Source organism: Diabrotica undecimpunctata, chromosome 7 (assembly GCF_040954645.1).
Source record: "Diabrotica undecimpunctata isolate CICGRU chromosome 7, icDiaUnde3, whole genome shotgun sequence".
In the NCBI taxonomy this organism is placed as follows: domain Eukaryota; kingdom Metazoa; phylum Arthropoda; class Insecta; order Coleoptera; family Chrysomelidae; genus Diabrotica; species Diabrotica undecimpunctata.
Genome location: NC_092809.1, coordinates 99,231,568 through 99,259,005, shown reverse-complemented (window position 1 = coordinate 99,259,005; position 27,438 = coordinate 99,231,568). Strand labels below are relative to the sequence as shown.

General features: G+C 32.7%; 1 protein-coding gene across 2 annotated transcripts in view; it reads right to left on the bottom strand.

Moving 5' to 3' along the window:
- The window catches only part of LOC140445641 (tubulin monoglutamylase TTLL4-like), a 79,995-nt gene that overhangs the window by 22,143 nt on the left and 30,414 nt on the right, over positions 1-27,438 (bottom strand). Inside the window, exons 6-13 of one of the 2 annotated variants that reach the window (XM_072537857.1) lie at positions 23,091-23,306; positions 17,834-18,002; positions 7,885-7,993; positions 7,548-7,755; positions 6,432-6,558; positions 5,184-5,400; positions 1,934-2,184; positions 1,619-1,803 (exon numbers count right to left, since the gene is read on the bottom strand). In XM_072537857.1, the coding sequence (XP_072393958.1) occupies positions 1,619-1,803; positions 1,934-2,184; positions 5,184-5,400; positions 6,432-6,558; positions 7,548-7,755; positions 7,885-7,993; positions 17,834-18,002; positions 23,091-23,306 (1,482 nt within the window). The remainder of the gene's footprint in view (positions 1-1,618; positions 1,804-1,933; positions 2,185-5,183; positions 5,401-6,431; positions 6,559-7,547; positions 7,756-7,884; positions 7,994-17,833; positions 18,003-23,090; positions 23,307-27,438) is intronic. The other variant, XM_072537858.1, reaches the window with a different exon arrangement.

Sequence of the window (27,438 nt, the reverse complement as noted above, 5' to 3'; positions counted from 1 at the left end):
CTACAGCTTAGAATCCGAATGATCAGATGTTACGTTTTTTCTGTCTTACTGTATGGCTGTGAAAGTTGGACAATGGACTCTGAAATAGAAAAAAGAATAGATGCCTTTGAGATGTATATATACAGACGAATGTTGAGGATTCCATGGGTACAAAGAGTTACTAATGTTGAGGTACTTCGTCGCATGTGTAAACAAAAATAATTACTAAGAATAATCAAAGAGAGGAAAATGCAATACTTGGGTCATGTGTTCAGAGGCAAAAGATATGAATTACTTCAAGTTATACTGGAAGGAAAAGTACAGGGCAAAAGATCAGTAAGAAGACGCCAGAACTCGTGGCTGAAAGACCTGAGGAGATGGTTCGACCGCTCATCCCCAGAGATCTTTCGCGCAGCAGTTTCCAAAACTACAATTGCCATTTGGATCGCCAACCTTCGAAAGGAGACGGCGCAATGAGAAGAAGATCAGTGATTTGGAATGCTGTTTGTCCCCCATGTTAGAAAGTTTACTGTCCTTATACACATTTTTTTCGTACTTTTGTTCTGTTACTTATATAAAAACTTACTTAATTTTTTTTTCTTCAACAAAAAAACCATTGAACGTTAAAGTCCATGATTCCTGAACTTTTTGATGCTTCATTTCCATTAATTTTATAATTCCATTAACTCTTGTACATTATTATTTGTAATTTTCTCTATAATTGTAAGCTTATTGATTTACTTTTAGATGAACTGATGATTTATATGGATTCATATACGAAAAGTTTTCATTAAAGAATGAAATAGCAAAATCCTTTTGTTTTCTTCTCCACTTTTGTGACCGATAACCCTCCAACGTATATTATTACAGTTTATTAGAAATCAAAGTTTACAATTTCATAAGTTAATAATATTTTGACTTGAGAGAAAGTTGTGTCTCCCTCTAGTGGCGTGATGAGTCACTTCTTCAATGAAAAGTCCTCATTAGTATTAGTTTAGGTCTACTGCCAGTGTGTTTCGAGTCTTCTATCTTTTTGTGGTTCAGTAGTAACTTCATCAGACGACAGGAGTATCTTCTAATGATTGCAATAGAGCATTTGGGCAGTCTGTTACGATGTTTACACATTTATTTCTTTGATAATATCCTTAACCAAGGGCATTTTCAAGTATATGTGTAATGTTTTTTGAGAACATAGTCCTTTTAGGTAAATGTTTAAGTATTAAAATTCTTGTAATGTGCACAAAATTAGCCGAAACAGTTTTTTGAGGAACCGTAACTGTAAAAATAAAAACGTCTATAGATATGCTTGATAAAAATATACAATTTTGGATAGGGAATTTCAACGTGTCAACATAAAATCGGTTGATATAATGTAAGTTGCATACATTTGGCGGTAATCGCGGAATAGCGCTAAGGTCCTAATTACGGCTTATCGTAGGAGGCGACTAATGTAGTTTCTGATAGTCAACTATACAGATTGATTGCGTTAGATTCTGAGCGTCCGTTTGGACCAATCGATTGAAATAAAAAAGTAATCAGCTAATTTTGTGGAGCACTATTCCAATAATGCAATATTGGAGCACTATTTCACTGATCAAATACTTCTGAAATATTTTTATAGATTATATAAAATTCTAACCTGCTTCTCTTTGGTGTCCATACCGTTCCTCCCACGCATCGAACAGCCTGTTGTAGTATCTTGGTTCCATAAAATGCAGATATCTGTGAGATTGCTGTGTAGGGAATATCCTTTCGAAGCCTCCTTTAACAGTAAGTTCATCTTCCGCTCGTATCAAATGCCGCACATCATCACCAGTTAAGGTCCTTAAAATATAATTTAATATAATTTATAAATATATAAAATTCTAAGAATTATTATATCTATAAAATTATTTAAAATATAATTTTCGTGAATTGTCACCATATTGTATTGTATGTAAAACATAATACATACCTAAGAATATCGGTAAGATATTCATCTCTACTTTCTAATTGTTCGAAGAGGGCGTGTTTATTCTTCTCCCTTTTCGTTAAGGCCGTTGAATACAATCTTGCGTCGAAACTTTCTGGCAAGTTACCGTGTTTGAGGGCACTAATTCTGGACGGTAAATGAAATTGTGCTAAGTCGAAAATTGATTGAACTAAGGGACCTTTTACGTGAGCATCCAGGGGAGAGGCGCTGTGAAGACTTGGCGAAATATTAACCTAAAATATATCAATTTATAACCAAAATTATGGAATGCTGTTGATTGACAATTGATCACCAGATTCAAAACCTGATTTATTATATTGTTTCTGTTTAATAACTTGTTAATAAAAATACACTCCTGAAACTATCTCATACAGAGATGAACATATGTTCGGCAATCAGGAGCCACTATAAAATTCTTTCGGCATTTGAGCGTCCGTAATTTTTTTGGAAGCATAGCTTTCTTACCGAGGGATACGGACGAAGCGGTGAATCGCACAAAGTTGTGAAAAAAATAAAACCGATTGTTAAGGACTGTAACGACAGATCGCGATAACACAGACAACATGTTGTAGTGAACGCAGTCCCTGCGTCTTTATTAATAAAATAAAATAAAATACAATCGAATCGAATCAAATATCGAATTAAATCCAATCAAATATCGAATCGAATCCAATCAAATATAGAAACAAATCAAATATAGAATCGAATGGAATATCAAATCGAATCTAAATCTAATCGAATCGAATCAAATGTCGAATCGATAACATAAAACTCTACATTTTCTCCTCATAAAAAGATAATTTCTCTGCAAATTTTGAAAGCAAAAGAGCGTGGCACTTGGAGAGTGCCGACAGAAGTGAATACTTCTTATAGAGTGTTATTATTGTATGTGGGTTAATAAAATTTTATGTGACTTAATTGTTAATATTTTTTATAATAATATTGCCTATTCACTGGAATTACATTCTAAAGAAAGATACAATAGTTTTATGATAAATAAAGTAAGACACTAATGTCAGACATTCAATTTTGTTTTAAATATCTTGAAAAACCGTGTCTGCAACATCCAACAAAAAACGATTGGATTATATTCAATTTTATCAAATTTTGTTTACTTGCATTTAATTTTGTTTAATTTCACTTAATTTTAGAGGAAAGGCGGCAAATTCGGCAATTGGTTTTTACTTATTAACATTTTTAGTAAAGTAGTTTGAATTCTATGAAAATATGAAAATGAAAATATATATTATGTGACTCTGCTAATTTTTGCAAAAGTTTACAAAATTGTCACTTAAATAAGTGCTGTAAATTCGAGACCCTCTTTTTACTCGTATTTCGTACCCCCTAGAAATCTAATGGATTATGACTGGTGTAGAAATATTTCACAGTTAAATAAATATATAAATTTATTTCATTTTTAAAATAGATTGATTAACAAACTGTGTACAAATCTGACTTTTAAGTGACTTAAATACAAAAATATCAAAATAAATTAGCTTTTTCATAAATGGCGTAGGCCTATGATTTCTTTCTGGCGTTTGACACTTTATGTAGGCCTTACAAAACAGCTACATTACGTCAAATGGTGTTAGAGGGCGCTGGTTTATTAAAAACCGTTGCCTAATCTCCTGACTATAATAAGTCTTTAAAGGAGACAAAAAAACTTATCTAAGGGCTGCAACTTAGTTGAGTTAAATGAGGCGGTAAGGAGATGATTGTAACATGGTTCTGCCTAGTTTTCTCGATAATGTCAATATTTCTGGAGTCGCTTGAATGCCCGTTAAAGACTAGGAGAACATGTGATTCAGTTGTAGGTTTTGTAGTGCTCAAAAAATGGTCGAACCATTTTGTAAACAGTTCTGTTGTAATCCATCCCGATGGCTGCACGTGAAAGACAGCACCTGGAGGAGCTCCTTTTTGCAACTGAGCATTCATGTATTTCCGAGAAAATATCACCATGGGTGGAACATAGTCGCCACCAGCACTCATACAGACTACAATTGTTATCAAGGCACCTCTTTCTCTCTTTCTGCTGATGTGAGTCTATCTGCCTTTTTCCTCGGAGACCAATGACTGGTTCTACTTTACTCTGAACTACTGTAAGGCCGCTTTCTTCAACGTTGAAAATTCTGTGTGCTGGATAGCTGTGTTTTTCAAACGTTCTCTTTGTATTCAATGTTCTCAAAAACCATTACATTTTCTTTGTTGAAACCAAAGTGCTGTGAAAAACATTATACCGAGCGATAAGAAGTATGCACTTCAAAAAAGATACACGGAACTCGAAATATATTGCAAATGGGCCTCACAGGCGTCATATAGGATATATAACCTTCATTGATTACCGCTGTAGTTCCCCGAAATTGTTCTCACCCGATCGAATGTGTAACTTTTTTAATAACTTTATGCGTCATATATTATATACAATAATCTTCATAGAAAATTACATACATTATGTACATTTAGTACAGTATGATACATAGTACATTTAGCGTTTAGTTGCGAGGTCGGATACGAACCGTTGTTTTTATTCAAAAGGACTGTTAGATACGAGTGCATATTATTGATTTTATTGATTATACCTAGTCGTTTGGTACAAGTGTGTACATCCCTTTTATTATTTTCCTCATGCTGTAAGAAATGTGCTAACCGAAATTGACTACTGATATTTTCTGTATGGACTTTTTTTTAAATATTGTTGTGTGTTACAATGTTATTTTTTCTTCAAAATAGAATATTTACTTTTGGGTTACCTTTCCTTATTTAGCTGTAAACTAAAAATAAAATCAAAATGCGAAAAATGTAAAACATCGTGAATATTGCAATTATATCGAATCAGTAAACGCCAATATTATATACACAACGGATACATAGTTTAACAAAATATATTTAAATTATATATTAAAATATAAATTTTAATTATTTCGCAATTTTTTATTTGAGGTCTGAGAGGCCTCACCCGTGAGTTTGTGTAATTTTATTTCGCCCGCCCGCTTGAGCGTTAACATACCTACACGGTAAACAAGAATTTGTATTAAATTTTTAAGGTGATAAATTTTGATTAGTTTAGAAAATCATCAGGTACTGTGGGTCTACGAAGGTAATTATTATTAATCTTCTTGCTGAATAAAGGAAAAATACCATTTGTTTTGTACAATATATGCAGAACCATATAATTTATACAACTTAAACGGTCTTATTTTAACATAATTATTATTTCTTAAACAGAACTTACCTCTAATAACCACGGCCTTAATTTATCATCCAAAAGTATATCAATTCCAAATAATTCGTAACAATTGTATCTACTATTTATATTTTCTTCACATAACTGTACCACGGGTGATTCACAGGCTATAATTGTTTTTATAACTAATTGTTGTAAATTTCTCCACAAGGCTTTAGTATCGACATTGTAACCTTGAAGATATTCCATTAATTTAGAGATTGTCCTAAAATTAACAAATTACGAATCAAATCGTATTTAACGCACGGTGGTGCAAGTGATAAATCACGACTCTTCCAGGCTAGGGGGTTGGACGTGGGAAGAAAATATTCTTTTCCTACAAACGACGGTTATACGGAGATAGGATACTGCATTCAAACCAACACCTCTTAGTGGAAAGAACGGCATACGAGTTAGTTTTATTGTTGACGATTGTGTGGGAAACTATATCTCATAATTTAAATCTGTCAAAAAAATATGTACCTTGAGGGTTAAGACCACTTCTTTAACATTAACATTAGGTACTTAATCTTAGAGATACCAAAAATTTTAAGAGTAGGTAGAAACCTGTCGGAACCATTAGGAATTAAGATTGGAGTGAAATAATGAGAAATACTTTTTGACACACTTCTCAAACTTACATTGAAAACAGTGAGATGAATTTGAATTTGTGGGAAGATTATATTGCCATTAAAAAAGCTACTGAGAGTATGGGGTTGAACATAACGTTGATAACATCAAATACCTCGAAAACTATCGTACAGAAGATAGATACAAGAACCATACAGAAATATCACACTGGACATTAATAATTTCACTGTTCCAGTTTCAAAGATTCAAGTACCCAGGTATGGGATAGCAGTTCAATCAAAAGGAGATCTATGCAAGGATAATAGATCACAACAGGTGTTTCTTCGTACTAAATAAAGTATTTAAAAGTTGAGAAATCAGAAATCAAAGTTTATAAGATAGTAGCATCACCAATGGTACTCTATGTGGCAGAAACTTGGTTTTTTACAAGAAAGAGTGAAGATCAACTACGTAGGTGGGAGTTTTGCAGAGCCGTTAATGAGCGAGGGGTATGGCGCATAAGTTTAGTACAGGGATCAAAGCAACTGCAGACCCCAAACTGGAATACTGACGTCCATTAAACAAAGATTGATGAAACCCCAGAGTGCTAAACGTGAGGAATTTTCTCTTTACCATGCTGACATACTAATCCCAATTTACACAACCTAAATAAAATTTAATCCTTACCATTTATGTCCTTGGCAGGCATTTGCATCTTCATTGGCAGTATATTGACTGGAAAATTTATTTATACTATAATTTGTCAAATGCATATACCTATCCTTTAAATCTTTGGTGTCACTACTATATTTTGCTAAAAAATTATTATTTTATTATTTTTCTAGTTATTTTACTTTAAAAACTATTTAAATTATTCCAGATGGTGAATAATCGAACGCACCATAAGAAATTCTATCTTTTGAATTTCAACTTCCTTAGTTATTTTATATTAAAATTGCTACTTTTTATGGAAATAAGCCACAATTTAAGTATACAATTTTATTTCAAACTTAAATTGTGGCTTATTCACATTAAAAATAGTAATTGCATTAAGATGTCATAAGAAAATAGCTTTAGAACAATATTATTTTATATTAAAGTAATTTTAAACTATTTGTAAAAAAAAACTGAAATCTGTATTGAAAGCAACTACTGAAACTATCAAAATCATGTACATTCCATATATGCCATAAATGTTGTATGCTTTCTGAACAGAAATCATCTACATGTACAATCATTAACATTATCATTTGCTGTGAAATGTTCACTATCTTCTCAAACTTCACTCATCCATCATTTTCCACGTGTCTATTAAGAACAGTCTTAATAGCTATGCTTTGGATAGTATCTCACCATCTCTTCTGGGATCTTCCTGCTAATATGTTGGTTTCTTTAATACACTAATCCAACAGTTTATTCGGGGGCAGCCGCGCTATATGAATGAATATATATTTTGGGGAATATCTCCAAAATTCGAAAAAAAAAAAACAATAGAAATATAATACAAATAGTCTGAGCGCTTCAATACACTCCTGTTCCTCCAGTGTGACATAGAAAACTGATGCAAAGCAGCCACTGCATCTTTTTCTAATGGATCAGGTTTATCGACTACGTGACCTGCCCATTGGTCGTTTAGGTGGATATTATTTAAGGAGATATAGTGGATTATAGTTGTAAAAAGATATAAGTCAAAGCTATAAAATTACTTTTGCACTAAAACTATTATTTCTTTAGTAGAATAGGTATGTACGATTATGTATAAATTGACGTTTTCTATTCTAGAAAAAGTAAAAAAAAAATTACCACTGGCAAACCTGGCTAATCCCTCTTTGTACATATAAATTATTAACGGATTGAAACTAGTTACTAAAACATACAGTCTTAGATCAAATTTGCTACCATTTATTAAATAAGGATTGGAAATGTATTTTTGAACTATAAGGGATGATTTCTTTGGAAGTTGAGACCATTTATTTATCACTTTTATGCCGACTCCTCGCGCAGAAGCAGGCTGAAAAAAAAAAGATTTTTATAAATTACCAATAAAATATATAACCAGAGAAATAATAAACGTTTTAGAAATCACGTCAATATAAAGAAAATTCAAAACAGAACGTTAAATAATAGTAAAAATACTCACCGGTTTTATAATCCACATTTCACCACCATTGCCATTTTTATATTCCCAACATTGCTTTAATAATTTAAGTTCCTGAGGTAGAATGTACGTATGAGGTAAAAATCCAAACCTGTAATAAAATAAAATAAAACTAAATAGTTAATCGATCACAAAAAACCTAATGGTATATTACATGGCAATATACAGAGTGTATCAAAAGACTGGAAATGCCTAATTATCTCTTAAACAAATGATCCGAGCTGTACAAAAAACGGGATAGGCCAATTCTGCAATATGGAGATTTCAAATTTGATGCTTGCAATGTTGCCAGATTTACCATTTTTCTGATATCATTAGTCACTTTGTTTATTTAAATACAACACTCTGTAGCCTGGAACGTCAGGAAATGTTAAAACTCAGTCTAGTGTACCTATTGAAAAGCTAGCGCCTCTTCCTGCCAAAATTATAAAGAAAAGTTCCAAATCACATGCAAAACAACACTCAGAAATTTTCACTTCCACTACACTAAAAACCTAATTAGAAATAAAACAAGAAAAGAGAAATTCTAGAAAAAAGCTGATCAAGTCAAGAATACTAAAACCAGGAAGAGAACGACAGGAATCGTAGGAAATCCCACAAAATGGACGTAGGCGATAATAATTCCAATACTAAAACCAAATAAATCACGAACTGATCCTGATTCCTATAGGCCAATTTCTCTTACCAATACAATGTAAAAAATCTTAGAAAGAATGGTGATTTATAGACTAAGATGGTTTTTGGAAAATAATAAATTAATAATCAATGAACAAAGTGGCTTTCGCAGAAACAGATCCACCATAGATAATTTAATAGACCTGGAGTCCGAAATAAACGAATCATTTGCAATTGGACAATTGTCTTTTTCGATATAACAAAAGCATTTGACATGGCTTGGAGATACGACATTCTTAACACACTTAGTCATTGGGGTGTCAAAGGTAACATGCTATATTTTATTCATAATTTTCTTAACAAGAGATAACTTAAGATAAATGGTACAATATCCAGCACTAAGGACCAAACAAATGGAACACCTCAAGGATCCGTTATACAACGGATTAGTTCAACACTATTCTTAGTAGCGATAAACAAAATCTTAGAACACTTTCCAGAACATGTTAAAGCAAGATTATACGCTGATGATTTGGTTATATATTCAAGAGGAAAAATTATCTTTCTATACAGAAAAACTTACAATGTGCAATAAATCACTTTGAAAACTGGTCAAAAGCTGTGGGATTGCAATTCTCTACAACCAAAACCAAATGTATTTTATTTTCAAAAAAACAGCACTCTACAAATCCAGATCTTCAATTATATGGAAACAACTTAACTTATGTGGAACACTATAAATATATGATAAAAAACTATGTTGGAAATACCACATTATGCAAATTAAGCAATCTTGTCAATCTAGTCTCAATTTAATGCGGACACTGTGCAATCGTAATTGGGGCACAGCTTTTAAAAGTCTGATTCATATTTACAAATCACTAGTACGATCAAAACTTGATTATGGATCAGTTGTATACTAATCTGCAAAGAAGACTCTTCTTACTCAACTAGAAGTCATACAAAATACAGCACTAAGAATAGCTACAGAAGCATTTTGTACTATAGAGCGTTTCACGTTAAGAAAATAACATTGCGGAGATAGGGCCATGTATTTCTTATGGACGATAGAAGCGCAGCGATGCCACGATGAACACACACACAAGCAGATTCAGGGTTGTATAATTTGTATTTTCGTTTTCACAGACATGAATTAAATTAATGTTTTTTAACGTAATTGACCAAAAGTGCCCATTCGAAACAAGAGATGAAAAGTAGGGAAAATGATTTTAATTAAATAAATAGTTTTTACAAAAGATAATTTTATTTTATCTTATTTTAATTATAGTAACGACAGTTTATTTGTTTTTCGGTAAGAATGTCATACCATGAATCATAGAAATCAGTAGAAAATAATATTGCTGAGTTAAATCATGCACTTTGCCGGCTATTAAAGATTTAAAAGCAAATGTCAGCGATTTTATGTCCTTCTCTGAGACTACATAATGATATGAAGGCTTTGTGGTTCTTCAGTTGTTCTGACTTTACAGTAAAATGTTAATTGAAAATGGAAATTCGAAAAATATATCGACAATCTAGTAAACCGCATGCCTGAGAGTTTTGGCAACACTGATCTCCATAAGCCTAATGTTATTTTCTTAAAGTGGAACGCTCTATAGCACCATTAAAAGTCTACAATGTTTAACCGGGGAACCATCTTTAAATTTTAGAAGAATGTATTTGTCATTAACGTACGCATCATCCATATGTGCGATAAAATCGCATCCCACTTTCCATCATACTATCGCTGAACGTTTCAAAGAAACTTATATAAATAAAACAAGGACGAACCCTCCCTTTTACAAAAAAATCAGAAGATATCTCTGTCCATAATATTCAATTGCCAAAAATTTTTTGATCAGACAAATACAGTCACACCTCCCCCTGGACCTTTCCTCCTGCAATATGTGATCTAACTCTTTCAAAATACAATAACCTTGAGACCCCCATGCAACAATTATTCAATCATTTTACAACATATTTTCGTCTTTCCTAGATCATTGTCATATCTATACAGATTCATCCAAAACTATTGATAGTGTGGGATCAGCAGTTATAACTCCGAACATTGTATTATACTTTAAATTATCTTCCAGTTGCAGTATTTACTCTGCGAGAACTATACTCAATTCTGCAAGCCCTCATTTATATACGTACCCAAAAAATTCCAAATTGTCATAATTACTGACTCTTTCAGTGCATTACATACGATAGAACAGTTATATACAAGTAATGCCATAGGTATTTTAATAAAAGAACTATTACATTTGCTAAACAACGCGAGGCGGCAAGTACTCTATATATGGGTTCCATCTCACATTGGACCTCAAGGAAACTAACAAGCAGATTTTCATGCCAGGGAAGCAATACACGGTGGCTCTTCAGTATTATTGAAATTACTGTCTGTTTCCGAATACAAATCGTTCCTTAAAGAAAAAGTGACAAATTAATGGAAAAACGAACAGAATCTTTCACAATCAACTCTACACATCGTAAAGCCCTCAACCGAATCTTGGTGCGAGATAAATGTAAATCGCCAGCTGGTTGTTAACCTAACCCGTTTACGTATACCTAACAATATAAAAGCAGTCTTAGGAGTAAATTTACAAATATGTTAATTACTTGAAAGATATTAATGTTTAAAACAAACTGTAACTATTAATATTTTGTAAACCCTATTTACAAATTGTAAAACATGACATTCTTACCTAATTGTGAACCTAATAATTAATCAACTGTGGTTGATTACAAAGTGGTTAATACTGTTTTTGGCACCGTTGTGTAATGTGTTCGAATTGGGCTCATTCAGCATGTAGTGGTTAGGATTCAGCAGTTAATTATGCGTACGATATGTGTGCTAGGGTCGAACGGAAGACAGTCAGAAAATTAAAGTTAGCTGTTTAATGTGTTTTTTTTTAATACAGTTTTATTTCATTTCTGCGCAGAATTACTCCGTACTTGGGTGAATACCGCGCATTGACAGTTTTTTAAAGTCATTTTTTTTTTCAAAATCCGTAAAATTTTAAACCTTTTTTTTATGGAAATAACGTTTCCAATACATACAAGTTTCAGTAGTTAAATTATGGAAGTTTGTGTGCACATAGGACACTTTTTGTAAATATTTCCCTTAGGTCCACAGAATTCCACCGGTCTCCCCTATCCCTATTTTTGTATAATAATTACCATCCAATTAAGAGATAATTAGGCGTTTCGAGATTTTTGGTCCAATCTATTGTTTCTGTAAAAGGCCCGAATTTATCCAATAAAAATAGTTTCTACATTTATTAATATTGGTGGACATAAGATCAGATGATTCGCCAAGTAGGAAATCTTATGATTCCCAGTGTTGTTAAAAATAGTGTGTTGATAATCTAAAATTGTTTTCCAATTTCATGAATACATAGGGGACATTTTCATGGATAATCGAATCATCTGATCTTATGTCTACTAATATTAATAAATGTAGAAACTCTTTTTATTGGATAAATTCGGACCTTTTACAGAAAGTTTGGATTGAACTGCAATGTAAATGTTTCTAGAAACTGAATTAAAATATTTTGCACAATTTTAAGGATAGGTAATTGAAATTTATAATTCTTTCTACCTCTCAGTATTAAATAAAGTGTATGTAATGAACATCATTGAGATATTCTTGGCTTTTTTTTCAAAACTATTCAGATTTCTTTTGATATTTATGATTTTACCTAACAATATTTTCCTTAAACTTGTTTTATTGTAGCAAACAGTACTTTAAATAATATTTTTTATTGGTCCATAAAAGCATTTACGCAGTGATAAATCTATGTGATTCACTCAAGATAAAAGGATTTAAAATACTCGTTTAAAAGATAAACAGACAATTAACAAACTTCACGAATTTTAAAAAATCGTTCATGTGAGTGCCAGGAAATTGTCATCAGCTGAATTTTGGCAATAATTTCGACTATTTCATAAAATGTTTTCATAAATCTTAAAGATCTGTACAATAAATTGTGTACATATATTTATAGCAATGCAAGTAAATTTCCAAAACAACCATAAAATTTTCTAATATTTCAAAATAATTTCGTTGTATCTTTATTTAAACAAAAACGGATTGTTTATAAAAAGAGCAGCAGTTATGTCTAGCAAGACAATTTGAAAAAGAAAAACTAGTTCTCTTCTAGCATTCTAGCAACTCTTTCGCCCAAGCAAATCTATTGTTGGATCTTAGTATATCTCGTTGTCTGACATAAGGGTAATTTAAACAAAATAAATTTTAACCCCATAACCGGTGATGGTGAGTCTGTGAAACTCTTGCGATATTAAATAGTACATATTATACATTTTGAAGCTGGCAGCTAACGATGTTAGTATAGCAGTAGGGAACAGGCATTACTGAAGTTAGTCACCGTTAGTGTCTTGTCACCACTGTATACATGATTTTTACATCTTTTTGTATAAATTGTAATTGTAAAGTTTGAAGAAGTGTGTACAATATATTATACAAGTTAATCAGCTAATGTACATAAGCAGTACAGTGCACGTATCAGTGTTACTGTGAATTCTAACATTCAGAAATGTTTATAGCGAAACTAATGTTCAAAGATATCTATAATTTAAAATTATTTTCGATTATACAGGGTCAGTTGGAACAACGGAATTAGCCAATGTTGTATTTTTTTAAATGGAACACAAATAATTTATTTAAAAATTCCTTTATAAAAGGTATAAATTAAAACACAAAGGTATATATTAATTAAAGAAAACATAAAATTTAAAATTTTGACCAAGGTTAATACAAAAATGTGGTTAATACTTACTGGATGTACAAGTTTTGAGCCACTAAATACTTGGGTAAAAATCCTTTAAATGTTGTTAATTTAAATTTGAGTTACATTATTTGATTTTATATACTACGATGTTTAAGTTACAACAGGAATACATAACATGGCAACGTACGACTCCACTGGAGGTTGCTAGTCCTGAAACAAAGTGTCTACGAGGACTTGTTAATAGCAACTGATTGAAATGACAATAAATACATGTTAGGACGGAAGTCGGAACAAAGCGGTCAATGTAACTTGAGGTATTTGTCTAAATATGACAGTAGCCAGCAATATTTTAAAATTGAATATGTTAAAATTATAATAATAATAACAGTAGCAACCATCAATATGTTGAAGTTTGAAGTATGAATTTATCCTAAATTTAAGTTGGAAAATTTGAAAACATTCTTAATAGTGTAGGTGAACTGAAGTTTGGTAAAAAATTTTTGTGGATATTGGTAGGCAACCAACTATACAGATATCTGAATTCAGTGGTGGTGAACTAAAGATTTTTACAAAAGGCCCTTTATGTTTTTTCAACATTTACGTTTGGTACCTGGAATATGGAAAGCAGATATGTATAGGAAGTTGGGATTCTTAAATTTTATTATTGCTGAGTGAAATGTATTTGAGAGTGCTTTTGAGATGGAGTGTGAATAGAATACATTTTGTAATGTACTGATCATATAGTACTTAACTTATAACTTAAGTAGAAAAGGCCCTCTATGTTAAAAAGCAACGTTTGGTTACTTTACCCTTTAACACTGATTAAGTGTTAAAGGATAAAGTTAGTTAAATGTTATTGTGTATTGACTTAATATGTAAAACCAAACAAAAATTAATGGGCTAAAGGTGGTTTTGTAAAGTACTGTTCGTATATTACTTAACTTATAACTTAAGTAGAAAAGGCCCTATATGTTAAAAAGCAACATTTGGTACCTGAGAAATGTAAGAAGTATAAGTTCATGAGCATAATGTGGATAGATAAAGTTAATAGAATGTTTAGTGTGTGTTGACATAATATGTAAAAACAACAAAAGTTGATGGGCTATTATAGGTGGCTCTGATTGGCTAAAATTATAATATGTGATGTTTTAATGTTGATGTGAGAAGAAAAAAGACTCTACAAGAGGCTGAGATCTCCAAAGATCCGAAACCATACCCTAAGGGATAAGTAAGTAAGTGGATAAGTAAAATAAAGGAATTAATACGAGTAAGGGATTGAATTATTATGTGATTGTGAATGGTTTATAGAGGGGGAAATAGAATAGTCTGATCTGAATTTCTCCCTTCTCTAAGCAAAGGAATATGAAGAACATTAGGCATAGGGATCCGAAGTGAAGTTTAGAATACCAGAAAGAAGTGGGGAATGATGGAAAAGTTAGATGCATTGAAAGAGAGGTTTGGAGTGGGCTGAGAAAGACAAATAAATGACAAAAGGAGAATGATTAATGTAAATTTTAACGTAGCAGTAGAAATTGAGGATGTGGGTCATGAGAATAGTTGGCGATGGAGGCGAAGGAAGTCTCGATTGAATGAGATATGGCGATTAACACAATTTAGACTTCTCTGTTTTTCTTTGATAATTTCAAGATCTTCATATAGGTCTAGTTTTAGGAAGTTTTTTTGGAGAATATCATGGACGTATATGTCCATGGGGAATATTGTGAATAAGTGATACATCTTCTGGGATATTGAGGGTGTGATTATGTTCTTTTAGATGTTGAGAGAAAGTGGAAGTGTTTTATCTTTTTGTGTGCTCTAAAGAGCGTGAAGACAGTGATCTACAAGTTCTTCCTATGTAGGTGGCATCACAATCTGAACATTTTAGTTATAAACACCACTACGGTTCATATAATTAATGGAGTCTTTGGATTTAGATATACACTGACCCAAATTATTGGGCACTTTAAAAGAAATGTGGATGTTTTGATCACATCTATTATTGACTGCTATTTGTCTGAGAATATTAAATTCGTTTTTATAGTTCGACTGAGAAAGTGGAATGGTTTCCAGGCGATGGATATAACTGTAAAAACTGTATGTGTGTGACATAGGGTGTTTTGAAGAGAAGGGTATTACATGGTCGGTCTGTGTGGGTTTCCTATAAATACTGAAGTCGAAGTAGTCATTTAATCTGGTAATGGTGAGATCAAGAAAATTGATTGACTTGGATGATTCTAGTTCCATGGTGAACTTAATATTGGGGTGGATTTAGTTAATTTTAGAAATTAATAGTTCAGCTGAGTTTGAGTTGCCTGAAATGAAGACTAAACAGTCGTCAACATAGCGAAACCAATGGAGTATTTCAGGATTTTTCATGATCTGTGTGGATTCTAAATGATCCATAAATACATCGGCTAATAGAGGAGAGAGACAGCTGCCCATGGCTAAACCATCAGGTTGTCTGTAGTATTTGTTGTTAAAAACAAAGAAATCTTGATCTAAGCAAAGTTGTAATAGTTGGACAATGGAGTTGGTAGTAGAGAGGGTGAACCAGATTAATTGTTTCTTGTTTAGGGACGGAAGTGAATAGATTGCTGATATCAAATGAAAGCATAGTAGTGTTGGGGCGAAGATTAATCTGTTGTAGGTTATTGACTAGATGACTGGTGTTTTTGACTGAGAAACGGGGGGTAAATTTCGTCATGTTATTAATAAGATTCAATATAAATTTTGATAGTATGGAAACTATAGTGTTTATGAAACTAACAACTGGACGAATCGGAATGCCCTCCTTATGTATCTTATGTAAACCATACAGTCTGGGTGTTAATGGGTTACTGGGAAGTTTGTAGTATGGTGCAAAATATTCAGAGAAGAAATCTGTGTTTGATATTTTCTTTTAATTGATTTATGAACTTTTTTGAGGGTCTGTTGTAAAGTGAAGTTGTTATTAGTGAGGAAAGTAGAGACTTTATCGTTGTATGATGTTTGATCTAAGATCACTAGGCAGTAACCTTTGACAGCTTTGCTGATGATTAAATTATTGGATTTGATTTTCTTTTTGGTAGATTTAAGGGTATTTAGATGTTCATTGTGTTTGTTTTGAGAAAATTGGGGAAAAGAATGTGTGAAATGACTATTTTGGGAGGTGGAAGAGGTTGGTAAGTTGATAGATGAAGAGTTGTTGGTGTTATTTACTGTTGGAGAATTAGAAGAGAAATTTTTATTTTTGAATTTGTTTATGGTTTTAAAACAGGAGTTTCTGATTGATGTTTTTTGATTTAAAGAGACAGAAAGATTTTGGATAATGATGTCTAGCTCGAAAGAGAGACTCTGAAGGTCTTTTTCAGAGACCTTACTAGGAATAAAGTATTTATGGATTAGATTTAGTTCATTTTTATCGAAGGTGACTGAAGAGAGATTTTTCAGTCTTGAATGAAAAGAAAAATTAGAGAATTTACTATTAGTAGTGTTACTGTTACGATTCAATGAATTAAATTTATTCATATATATTATTTATATATTATTATGTTATTTTTTATGAATTGAGATTAAAGTTTATGAATTGAGATTAAAGAAACTGTTGATTTAATCTAAGACATGAACCTGCTTTTAAATCTTGTGATCACATCGTTGAAATATTTCCCCAGACCATCTAAAAAATAAACTTTTTTTCGGCAACAATGTACAGAGAAGACTGCCCATAGTGCTTACGGGTCTATCACAGACATGTGGTTACTATCTCTAACTGTTAATCTCGAATAAGTCTATATAATATTTGTTCTCAGTACGTTGTGTCCTAGTCGGATAATTTTTTTCCATACCTGTATATAAATGTATTAAAAAAAAACTGTAAAAACGTAAAATCTATAGTTCCTCTCTAAATATCTACAAAACGAAACATGCTAGGTATCCACAACCTGATGTCACCATATTGTATGGTTACATTTTAAAGATATTAAATTATTTAAAAATGACACTATGCTACAAAAACTTTGACATGCCAATTACATTTTTTTACTTTTGAAAAAAAAAATCCACAGCGCGTTAAATCTTACCATTTTTCTCAATAAAAGTGTAAATATTTCGAAGATTATTAACTTTAGACCTCATACCTTATAAAAATATTGTTCTGAAGCTATTTTTTGTGGTATTTTAATGCAATTACATACTATTTTTGTTGGGAATTAGCCAAAATCTAAATTTAAAATAAGACGTTTCGATTTCCACTTCGGAAATCGTTCTCAAAATACAAAACGTAAATAAATTACACAAATAAAAAAATTGTTCCAAAGACACAACTTTAGTTGATTCCGTTGTTCCGACTGACCCTGTATAATAGAAAATAATTTAAAATTATAAACATCTTTGATGTACATCAGTTTCGTTATAAACATTTTATATACTCCCTAATGTAATAAAAGAAAACCAGAGGTTTGGCGCACCCTGTATACAAAGGATTTCGATGTATACACATATTCAATAGTGTTATAATTTTGTAGTGCTCACTGTACGAATAATTTTATGATAAAATTTACAGGTACACAAAATCGAGAACTTACTCTTTAGCGCCGAATTTTGACATCATTCTTTGGAAATTCCTCCAAAGCCGATCTTTTCTTCCCAACTGAAACGTCCCAGGAAAATGATTAAGTTTTTGTGTTTCCTTTAAAGTCTTAAACATTGGGGATTTCATATGTTTACCCCACGTACCCAACCATTGGTTAGACTCTAGAAGAACAAAAATTACATTAGTATAAAAATATCTGTTGTAAAATTTAACAGGTTACTTTTGGGTTCGTTTTGAGGAAGACTTCGTTGTTTAGATTAATTCCGGGATATGGATAGGCAAGGGGACGAATTGTTTCAAATATGTATACCTACCAAGTTTTAGACAACACTTAGTTTATATGCAGAAAATTGTTTAATAGATATTTATAGTACTTGTTGATTGTAGAAACTAGATTGTTGTAGCCCATTAGACAGAGTGACAACATTAGGATTATCAGCAAGTGTAATGGGTTCAGTGTACTATATATACCTATACTTTTTCTACGATGTCTTTTGTATATTAAAATAAAACAAAACGTGGACCCGACTCCCGACTGTAGAATTAAACCGATGACTTCAGTTTATGGGACCTATACATTAACACTTTGACTCCTATGTGTATGAATTTGATACACAAGAGTAGAACGCATTCAAGCGACTGTGTATGTGGTCCGAACGCAGTTGTAATGTATTTATATGTGTATTATCATTCCTTTAGGCTGTGGTAACCAATTTTCAATGTTAGTTCTGTAATCCTAGCATACTAAAATCGGCAACATTGTAGATAAAATTTGGAGACACAAAATCGTCGAGTGGCATACCAGTTACTGTTAGACCTTTATTGTAGTCAGGTTTGTTTATGTACAATGTCTAAAAATAACAAGAGATACCTTCCTTTACACGAACTTGAGCATCTGGCTGAAAATCTTAGCGAAATAAGTGATTATGTTAAAAATGTTACATCTAATTTTGAAATATTTTAGGATAATATTACAAGTCAACCTAGAATTCAAGATGAACAGTTAAATTTGCAAATAAGCGAAAGTGAATCTGAAATTGAAGATCTAAATAATATAGATATGGTAAATCCTCATATAGGGAATTTACAGGCAAATGTTATATGGAACAATGTTGATGGAAATTTAAATACATTCGACGTTATACATGAAAATACTTCTTTTGGTACAGTTGTAGAAAGTAGGGAAAATGATACACCTTTAACATTTTATAGACTACTCCTAACAGACGAGATACTCGATATTTTAGTGCAGGAAACAAATCGATATGTCGAACAAAAAATTATTGATGCTATAAATCGTGAAAATGTTAAGACAAATTCATATCTCACTAACTGGAATGATACTAACAGAGAAGAAATATTAAAATTTTTGGGAATTTTGATATGGATGGGTTTGAATACAAAACCACCACGACGAGATTACTGGAGCACTAATTTTATCCATCATTGCTCAATATACAAGACGACAAACATGTCGAAGTGTAGATTTGAGGCTCTTCTTGCTTGCTTCCATTTTTCAGATAATGAAGCTTGTCCTGGAGGAAGCAGATTGTTCAAAGTTGAACCATTGTTGCAGGCGTTCAATAGAAGTTGTCAATCTGCTTTGGTACCGGGCAAATACGTTTGCATTGATGAATCGATGATTCCCTTTAGAGGATGTTTGTCATTTTTACAGTACATACCTGGCAAACGTAATAAATATGGAGTAAAAGTTTTCAAACTCTACGGAAAAGGCGGCTACACATATCACGCAAAAATTTATGGCGGAAAGCAAAAAAGACCAAAGGAACAATCACTAGCATCCCTAGTGGTCATGGAATTAATGCAACCTTTTCTACACTCAGGAAGAACTTTGGTTACATACAATTTTTACACTAGTGTCAATTTGGCACACGGAACTAAATGATAACAATATTCATCTAATTGGAACACTTCGTAAAAATAGGAAATACAATCCTAAGTCAGTGTTTGAAGCAAAGCTAAATAAAGGAGATATGATGGCGCTACAGAGCAACACAAAAGTTATTGTAGGAAAATGGATCGACAAAAGAGAGGTAACATTTTTGACTACAAAATCTTGTCCAGAAATGGTCGACGTTCGTACAAAATCAGGAATAAAAAGAAAACCGTCTACAATAGTAGAATATAATTCTGTTAAATCTTACATTGACGTCTCTGATCAAAAAGCTTCCTACAGTAATCCCATCAGACGTTCTATAAAATGGTACCGGAAAGTGGGAGTAGAGTTATTGACAAATACAGCCGTAGTGAATGCTTTAATTCTGTACAACAAAGCTTTGAACAAAAAAATGGATGTAACACAATTTCGCGAAGAATTAGTGACTGCCATTTGCAAAGACAATACTGTTACAAACCCTCAACAAACACACCATAGACTGGAAGAATATGACAAAAGAGGACGATGTGGTATATGTTACACCACACTGGCAAAATCCTTTGGTCGCGCACATGCATCTAAGAATTCCAAACAGTGCAACACTAGGTGTACTGGCACTGAATGTAGAGAAAAAAAATTTATTTGTAACATTTGTTTTTTTTTAAAACACATAATGTATATTTAAAATAATTTGTTTAGATGTTTGCTTATGTTTTTTCGTAATAAAGTTTCATAAATAATGTGTATCAATTTCAATACATATAGGCTATGGGTAATGACATGAAAAGTCGTCTAGGTGAACTGCGTGTATCAAAATAAACACACCCTACAAAGCCCTTTTTAAATAAAAAAAAATGTCATATGAATTAACTCATACATATAGAGCATTTTATTAAAGAACATGAAAAAAAAGTGGTCAGGCTGTGACAACTTATGCGGATAAATAGGCCCAGGAGTTAAAGTGTTAATATCGCAATCAAAATAATTACTTGCATCACCGACGCCGTTTCATTTACTGGCAAATTTAAATATAAGTGGATTATTGAAAGGAAATCAACATCAACCTGGACCAATTACTCATTTTTTTGTACTGTAAATAATTATGAATATTTCCTTTGGTATTTAGCTTAATTATTTTAAAATAATTGTTTTATTGTATATTCCCAGTAGTGTTAAAAATATTTTCCAGATACATTTTTTTTAATTCAAATATGCCAACTAAACATTATAAATAACTTTAAAAGTGTACCTTGTGTTATTCGTAATAAGACTCTACAGGATATAGTTCGTTGAGATCGGGTTTTAAGGACCCTTTATTCTAACTTTTCTAAACCAAGAACACAATTTATTCCATACATGATTCCCACACTATATAAGTTTTTCTACTATGCTCGATCGTTAATTTCAATTTTTTTTTGCCTTACGTCAATAGTTTTGCAATAGATTTGCTTATTAAGTCTGGTGCCTAAATACAGTGATGGGCTATTTGATTGATTTCGAGATATATCAAGGAAAATCTGTAACTCCTTATATTGACATAGAAAGAAACTTTGGAAAGGCGGCAACACCAATGGTGAAAATGATAGAAGGACTACCTGATAATCTAAAATCTTTTCGATTCTTATTTTAATTTGGCAATTTATTTATTACCTTAGTTTATTGTCTTATTTAAGTTTGAAAGAATACGAAGGCACGGGGACTATAAGGGAAAACCGTTTACCTAGGAAATGTCCTTTATTAGCTAAAAAAGATATTCAGAAAAAGGAAAGGGGATAGTGTGAAAGTACTATTAGTAAGACGGATGCTGTACTAGTAGCTAAGTGGGTTGATAGTTCCGTAGTTTGCACTGCTTCAAATAGATATGGCATCAATCCAATAACAAATGTTAGACTAGACGTTATTCGCAAAAGGAAAACAAACACATACAAGTTAGCAGACCAGCAGTACTTGAAGAGTATAACAAAAAAAAAGGGTGATACTGATCGAATGGATCAGAATGTTGGACAGTATAGGATTCAAATTAGAAACAGAAAATGGTACTGGGCATTGTTTACATGGCTTCTTGATGTTTCAGTCAATAACGCGTGGTGTTTGTATCGAAAATCAAACAACTCTCAGATGTCCCAAATAGACTTTCGAAGGGTTATCGTGCAAGTTTATTTGAAGAAATATTCGTCATATCCCAAAGGCACTGGCAGGACTTCATGTCCATCTTCTAATACGTAAAGAGTAGCCGATAAAATTAAATATGATAGGATGGAACACCTAGTGGATAAAATTCCAAACGACAGAAGAAGACGTTGTGCTGGAAGATTTTGCAAAAGTTCAACACGCACGATGTGTAAAAAATGTAAGAATGCGTTAATTCATTTATTTTTGTTTTTTTTTTTTAATAAAACTGTTTCCAAAAAAATATTAGCATCACATTTTATGCAAAAAAATAACCTGGGCACTAATGGGTTAAGTAAGCCCCCTTTCAGACGAGGATACTGTATCCGAGATACGCGTATCCGAGACGCAGATATTACATAGACTCAAATGGAGCTTTTCACACGAGACGCGCGAGAGATACAGTATGCGAGATACCGAATTCAGTATCTCGGACTTTCCTGTCGCCGACGACTGAATGCGTATCCCAGATACAGAAGAAACATTACGTTAAATGAACGCTTTCAGACACGAATACTTTTGCACCACATTCCATAGACGCGCGATTTTCTGTCGAATAATTGTGAATGAGCAACGAAAGAAAGACGGTATTTTCTGAATATAGTTATACGTTCCCTTGGTTTCTCTTAATTCTACAATAGGATGAACCCACCAATTACGGCGTCTTTTCAGTTTCTTTTTCTTTTTATTTAATATGTACCACAGCATAACATACTCTTCTACATCTATACTCCAAAAATATAACCGCACTGCACTGCTACTATTTTCATACTGACGAGCATGCCCGTGAATCCGATACAGTCGCCATCGAAAATTCTGTATCTCGCATACAGTATCTCGCATACAGTATGCTCGTCTGAAAACCCTCTAAGTCTGAAAACGGTCTGTTGTGATGTAGCCAGAAAGGGTCTTTGTAATTATATACTTTTTAAAAAGGATTTTTAAATAAAACTATTGTGATTTATGGTATACAGCCAACTCTAGGAATTTTAATTTACTTGTGGAAAAAAAAGTGTTGCCTAAAACCTATTTTTAACGGTAATTATTTTGATTTTATTTTATCCTTTTTACCGAAAAACATATCTACTATTTATGTACATTTTAATATTTTTCGCATATTTGGCTATTCGTCAAATCTTGAAAGTGCTCTAAAAAGGGATTAATGGAATGGATAGGGGCACACCTCTAGTAAACTCACTTCTAATAAGAACAAAACCGGTGTTTGTTAAGGTTTTTCTAACTATGAGCGGAGTGATGGTACTGAGCTTCCACTTGAAATATTTCTTGGCATTGGGAATTTGTACTTCAGCTTCGACATCGTGTAACTTAAACCTAATGTAGGGTGGAATGTTTGGAAATAAACTTTGTCTAATTGGCCAGTTGACTGCATCTCCAGAGCCTGTAACAAAAATATAGCACTCAATAAAAATGCGATCGAGTAACAATAGTAACACTTTGGTAGAATTACTATCAACTAATATATTTGTTAATTCGCGTGTAAAGTTGGAAAACATGTATTATGCAAAAATAAAAACGCAGTATATTTTGTACCTAAAAATGTACAGGTTTAGAACAATGCCCTAAAACTAAAAAAATAATTAAGTATTCAAAAAAATTGTACTTTTGGTTTTAAATAAAGAAAGAGTTATTGTTTTAAAAGGTTAATGTCTTATTGATATAAAACTAAAAACGTTTAGAGACATATTACTTTTTAACACAATTTGCAGTAATTGTATACTGTCATGTACAATCTGATGCTCCAATCGATCAAGTGAAAACATTTAAATACTTGGGAATGATGATGAATGACCAATGGGATCCTCAACAAGAAATAAAATGCCGTACCGAACAAGCAAGACAAGCTTTTAATTTAAACCGCTACTATGTAATCGCAATCTTTCCTTCAATCTCCGCTACAGGATGGTTAAATGCTATGTATGGTCCATATTGTTATACTGCATGGAAACATGGACGTTAAGAGTACCTTCCATTAATAAGTTGGAGGCCTTCGAAATGTGGACGTTGCGAAGAATGTTCCGCATACCATGGACAGATAGGGTGAGAAACGGGGAAGTCTTAAGAAAGGCAAATACTGAGAGAGAACTACTCAATTTGATCAAGGTACGAAAAATTGGATACCCCGGCCATATTCTGAGAGGAAAAAAATACGCAATCCCTCAACTAATCATCCAGGAAAAGATTGAAGGCAAGAGAGGAGTAGGTCGCAAAGAAATGTGGCTACGGAACATAAAGAACTGGACAGGCATAAATAACACTGGCGATCTTTTGCATGCCGCAAAAGACAGACGTCTGGGCTTAAGATAATTCGCCAACGCACTATAGGTGCACGGCACTATAAGAAGCAGATGTTTACAAATGATTTTCACATGTATTACAAACAGTTTGGTGTTTGCTTGATGGACAAATATTACATATGCGCCGTTGTCTGGAACGCTTCTGTTCCTGCTGTGTGGTCAATTTTAGCTCTTCTGTCGGTGTAACTAATTCATAAGTTTAAGTACTTTACGAATTATCACCGGAATTTCTCTGAGAAGCCTCGTTAGAGTTAAGTGGTAGTTGGTAGTTAAAAGTAAATACAAGCATTGCCGTAAATGCGCGTGGCCACAACGACGCACCGCTCCTTCCTTCGCACATGACTGGGTACCAACGCCTCGCCTACGTAAATTGAGCTTAGTATTTTCTGATCTTCACACTTCGCACAGTGATTATTCTAGGGATGGATAAAGACAAATTAATTATTAGTTGTGTGTTTATGCGTGAACCAATTTAGAACAAAAAGCAAAAGCCACCACAATAGTTTGGTTTTATCAAAACTGTGGAAAAAAGTGGCAGAGGAATGTGAAACAACAGGTAAATAAAACAATAAAAATGTATAATAAATTATATTTTAATGACTACAGAAATAAGTTTTAAAGTTTTCTCGTATCCATTTTGCTTCATTATTGAGCCTTCCAGGGGGAACCTGTATATTTTCATTATCATTACCAAATAAATGTGCGGTGCACGGTGCGTCAATACGGCCACTAATGTGCAAAGCAAAGGTTAAGCTAGGTGCGGGGTATGGTGCTGTGCGATGAGCGGTGCGCCGTTGTGGCCGCAGCTTTAGGCGGCATTGCATATGTGCATTAATCAATGATGTTCCCAAAGTGATCACGAATTGTTTCCTTGTCATGTCACTGTCAGTACCAGTTTGAAAAAAGATAAACGAATTTACAGATATAGATACAGGCAATATTCATAATAGCATACCACATCGCCATCTTCTTGTTCTTCTACCAGCATTATATGTAGAGCATTTCTGATCCAGACTATCTACCCCTGATTTAGTGGAATTGTAAAAAAGTATGATATCAGGTTTCTTTATAATGACATCTATCTTGTCATTATCATGCATTGTGGACAGAAGAAGTACATACTTGTTTTGATTCGTTACAGAAGAAACCATTGTTTTTGATGAAGTAAAAACAAATTTAGACGAATGAAGTGCATCTTTTCTATTCGGAATTATATACGATGGAAAATCTCTTTTGTTTTTACGTATCGTTCCAGCATAGGTTAGTTTTTGTGCGAGCAATTGGTCTACCAGTTCAATTGAGGTAAACCAGTTATCTCCAGTTATGTTTCTTCCAGTTTGCTTTACCGGTTCAATAAGAGATAATACTGATAATGCGGAACAGAAAGCTTCTGGGGATTTGGTACTTCCCTTTTACCTGCATAAATAAAGGCATTTAACAAATAATTAGTCTTGGCATCACAGAGACACATCACTTGTAGACCATATTTGTTAGGTTTACTTTTTATGTAAACGCGAACGGAACAAAGACCTCTAAAACCAACGAGCATCTCATCGATAGTTAAACAGTTTTTCTGCAATATAACACCTTTTACAGTTTTATATAAACTTTCTTTGTGGCCGCGCTGTCAAACCGTAAGGCAGCTAACAGAAATAAAACGGATAAGACGGACGTGAGACACAAAGGTCCAAAGAGTGCTTTTATTTCTAAAAAGTCCGTATGCTCAACAAAAGAAACTGTACTACCATATGAACATGACAGATCGGTAATTTTTTCATTTGTGCATTCCACAATAATTATGTTTATAATAGCATAGTCAATTAAAAGGATCCACAAATTATACGGCGTTTTTTTTCGGCACAGTATTTTGCAGTAGACTTTAAACCAGGAAGATGTATTATAATGTTATGACTTCGTTTTTTGCCTGTAGTTGGTGGATTTTTTGACCATTTGTATCTATTTTTGTCATAAACGTACCTTGATAATTCTTGAAAACTTTCACTATCTTTGTCTGTTGAAGGCCCTGGATCTTCAATCTTCAATTCTCCGGAATATGGTTTTCACACGCAATATCTATTCCTTTAAAAATAAGCCGTCCATGGCGCACCAAAGATAACGGATTTAAAACCGAAGCGATTTACACCCTCTCGATTTTACTATTTCAAAAACTGAATTCATACCTTCAAATTTATAAACGTCGCAATATCTTCCGTCCTAATCCCATTTTTTTTTTAATTTAGGGTACCTCGTTGCACAGATTATGAAAATGTAATTGGTTAATTTGTTTACAGTTGCTAAATAAAGAAAAGGAACTCTTAACTGGAAGAGGCTCCTACACGCTATGTAAACAAACAAATTACTTATTATTCTTTATTTTTGGATAGATTGTAATTTTAATTGGAGTTAAAAAAAAGTTAATTTGTGAATAGTTTATTTAGCCGAGTAATTTGTTTAAACGAATTACTCGGAGTTGAACAAAAAGAAAGAAACAATGTTCTATCTGGTTTTTAAAGAAATAGGTAGAACGTTTGATCAAGAAAAAGTCAGTCAAAAAGGTAAAAGTAAGGTGTGAAAAGTTCAAAATGAAATAGCTGACCTGGATAAAAACCAAAGTAACAAATTCGAGGAATCATTGCTACTTACATTGAAACGCAATCGAGGAAAATGGAAAATGAATCCTATAAGTACGAACCCCTTCCTATATCAGTTGGCCCACCTATGGAATTTGCAGTCGATTATCATAAACAAATTATACTCTGCATGTTTTTATAAGTTCCCATATGGGATTTTTATTAATATTTATTAAAAACATTACCCTTATGGTTTTTTATTTCTTTTAAACAATAAAAAAAAATTCACTAAACCCTGGCTATGCATTCACTTATGTCAACATACGTTAATTTTTTCATAATTACGTTTAATCCAGAAAATAAATGACATCAAAACAATAATATTCTCAGTTAATGTCAAATGTATTTTGTAGTATTGTAAAGCTTTTTGCCATTTTTGGATTGTACAATGGGTCGAGGTGAAGTTATCGATGAGAAAATTTGTTTAATCATTATTAGATTTTTCAATTGTGGAAAATCCAATTCGAAAATCGCGAATATGTTGCAATTGCCACGCTATAGTGTAAGAAATATAGTCAGAAGATACAAAACTACAGGTTCGGTCGTCACAAAACCTAGAAATGTACAAAAAAGTAAAATAACCGAA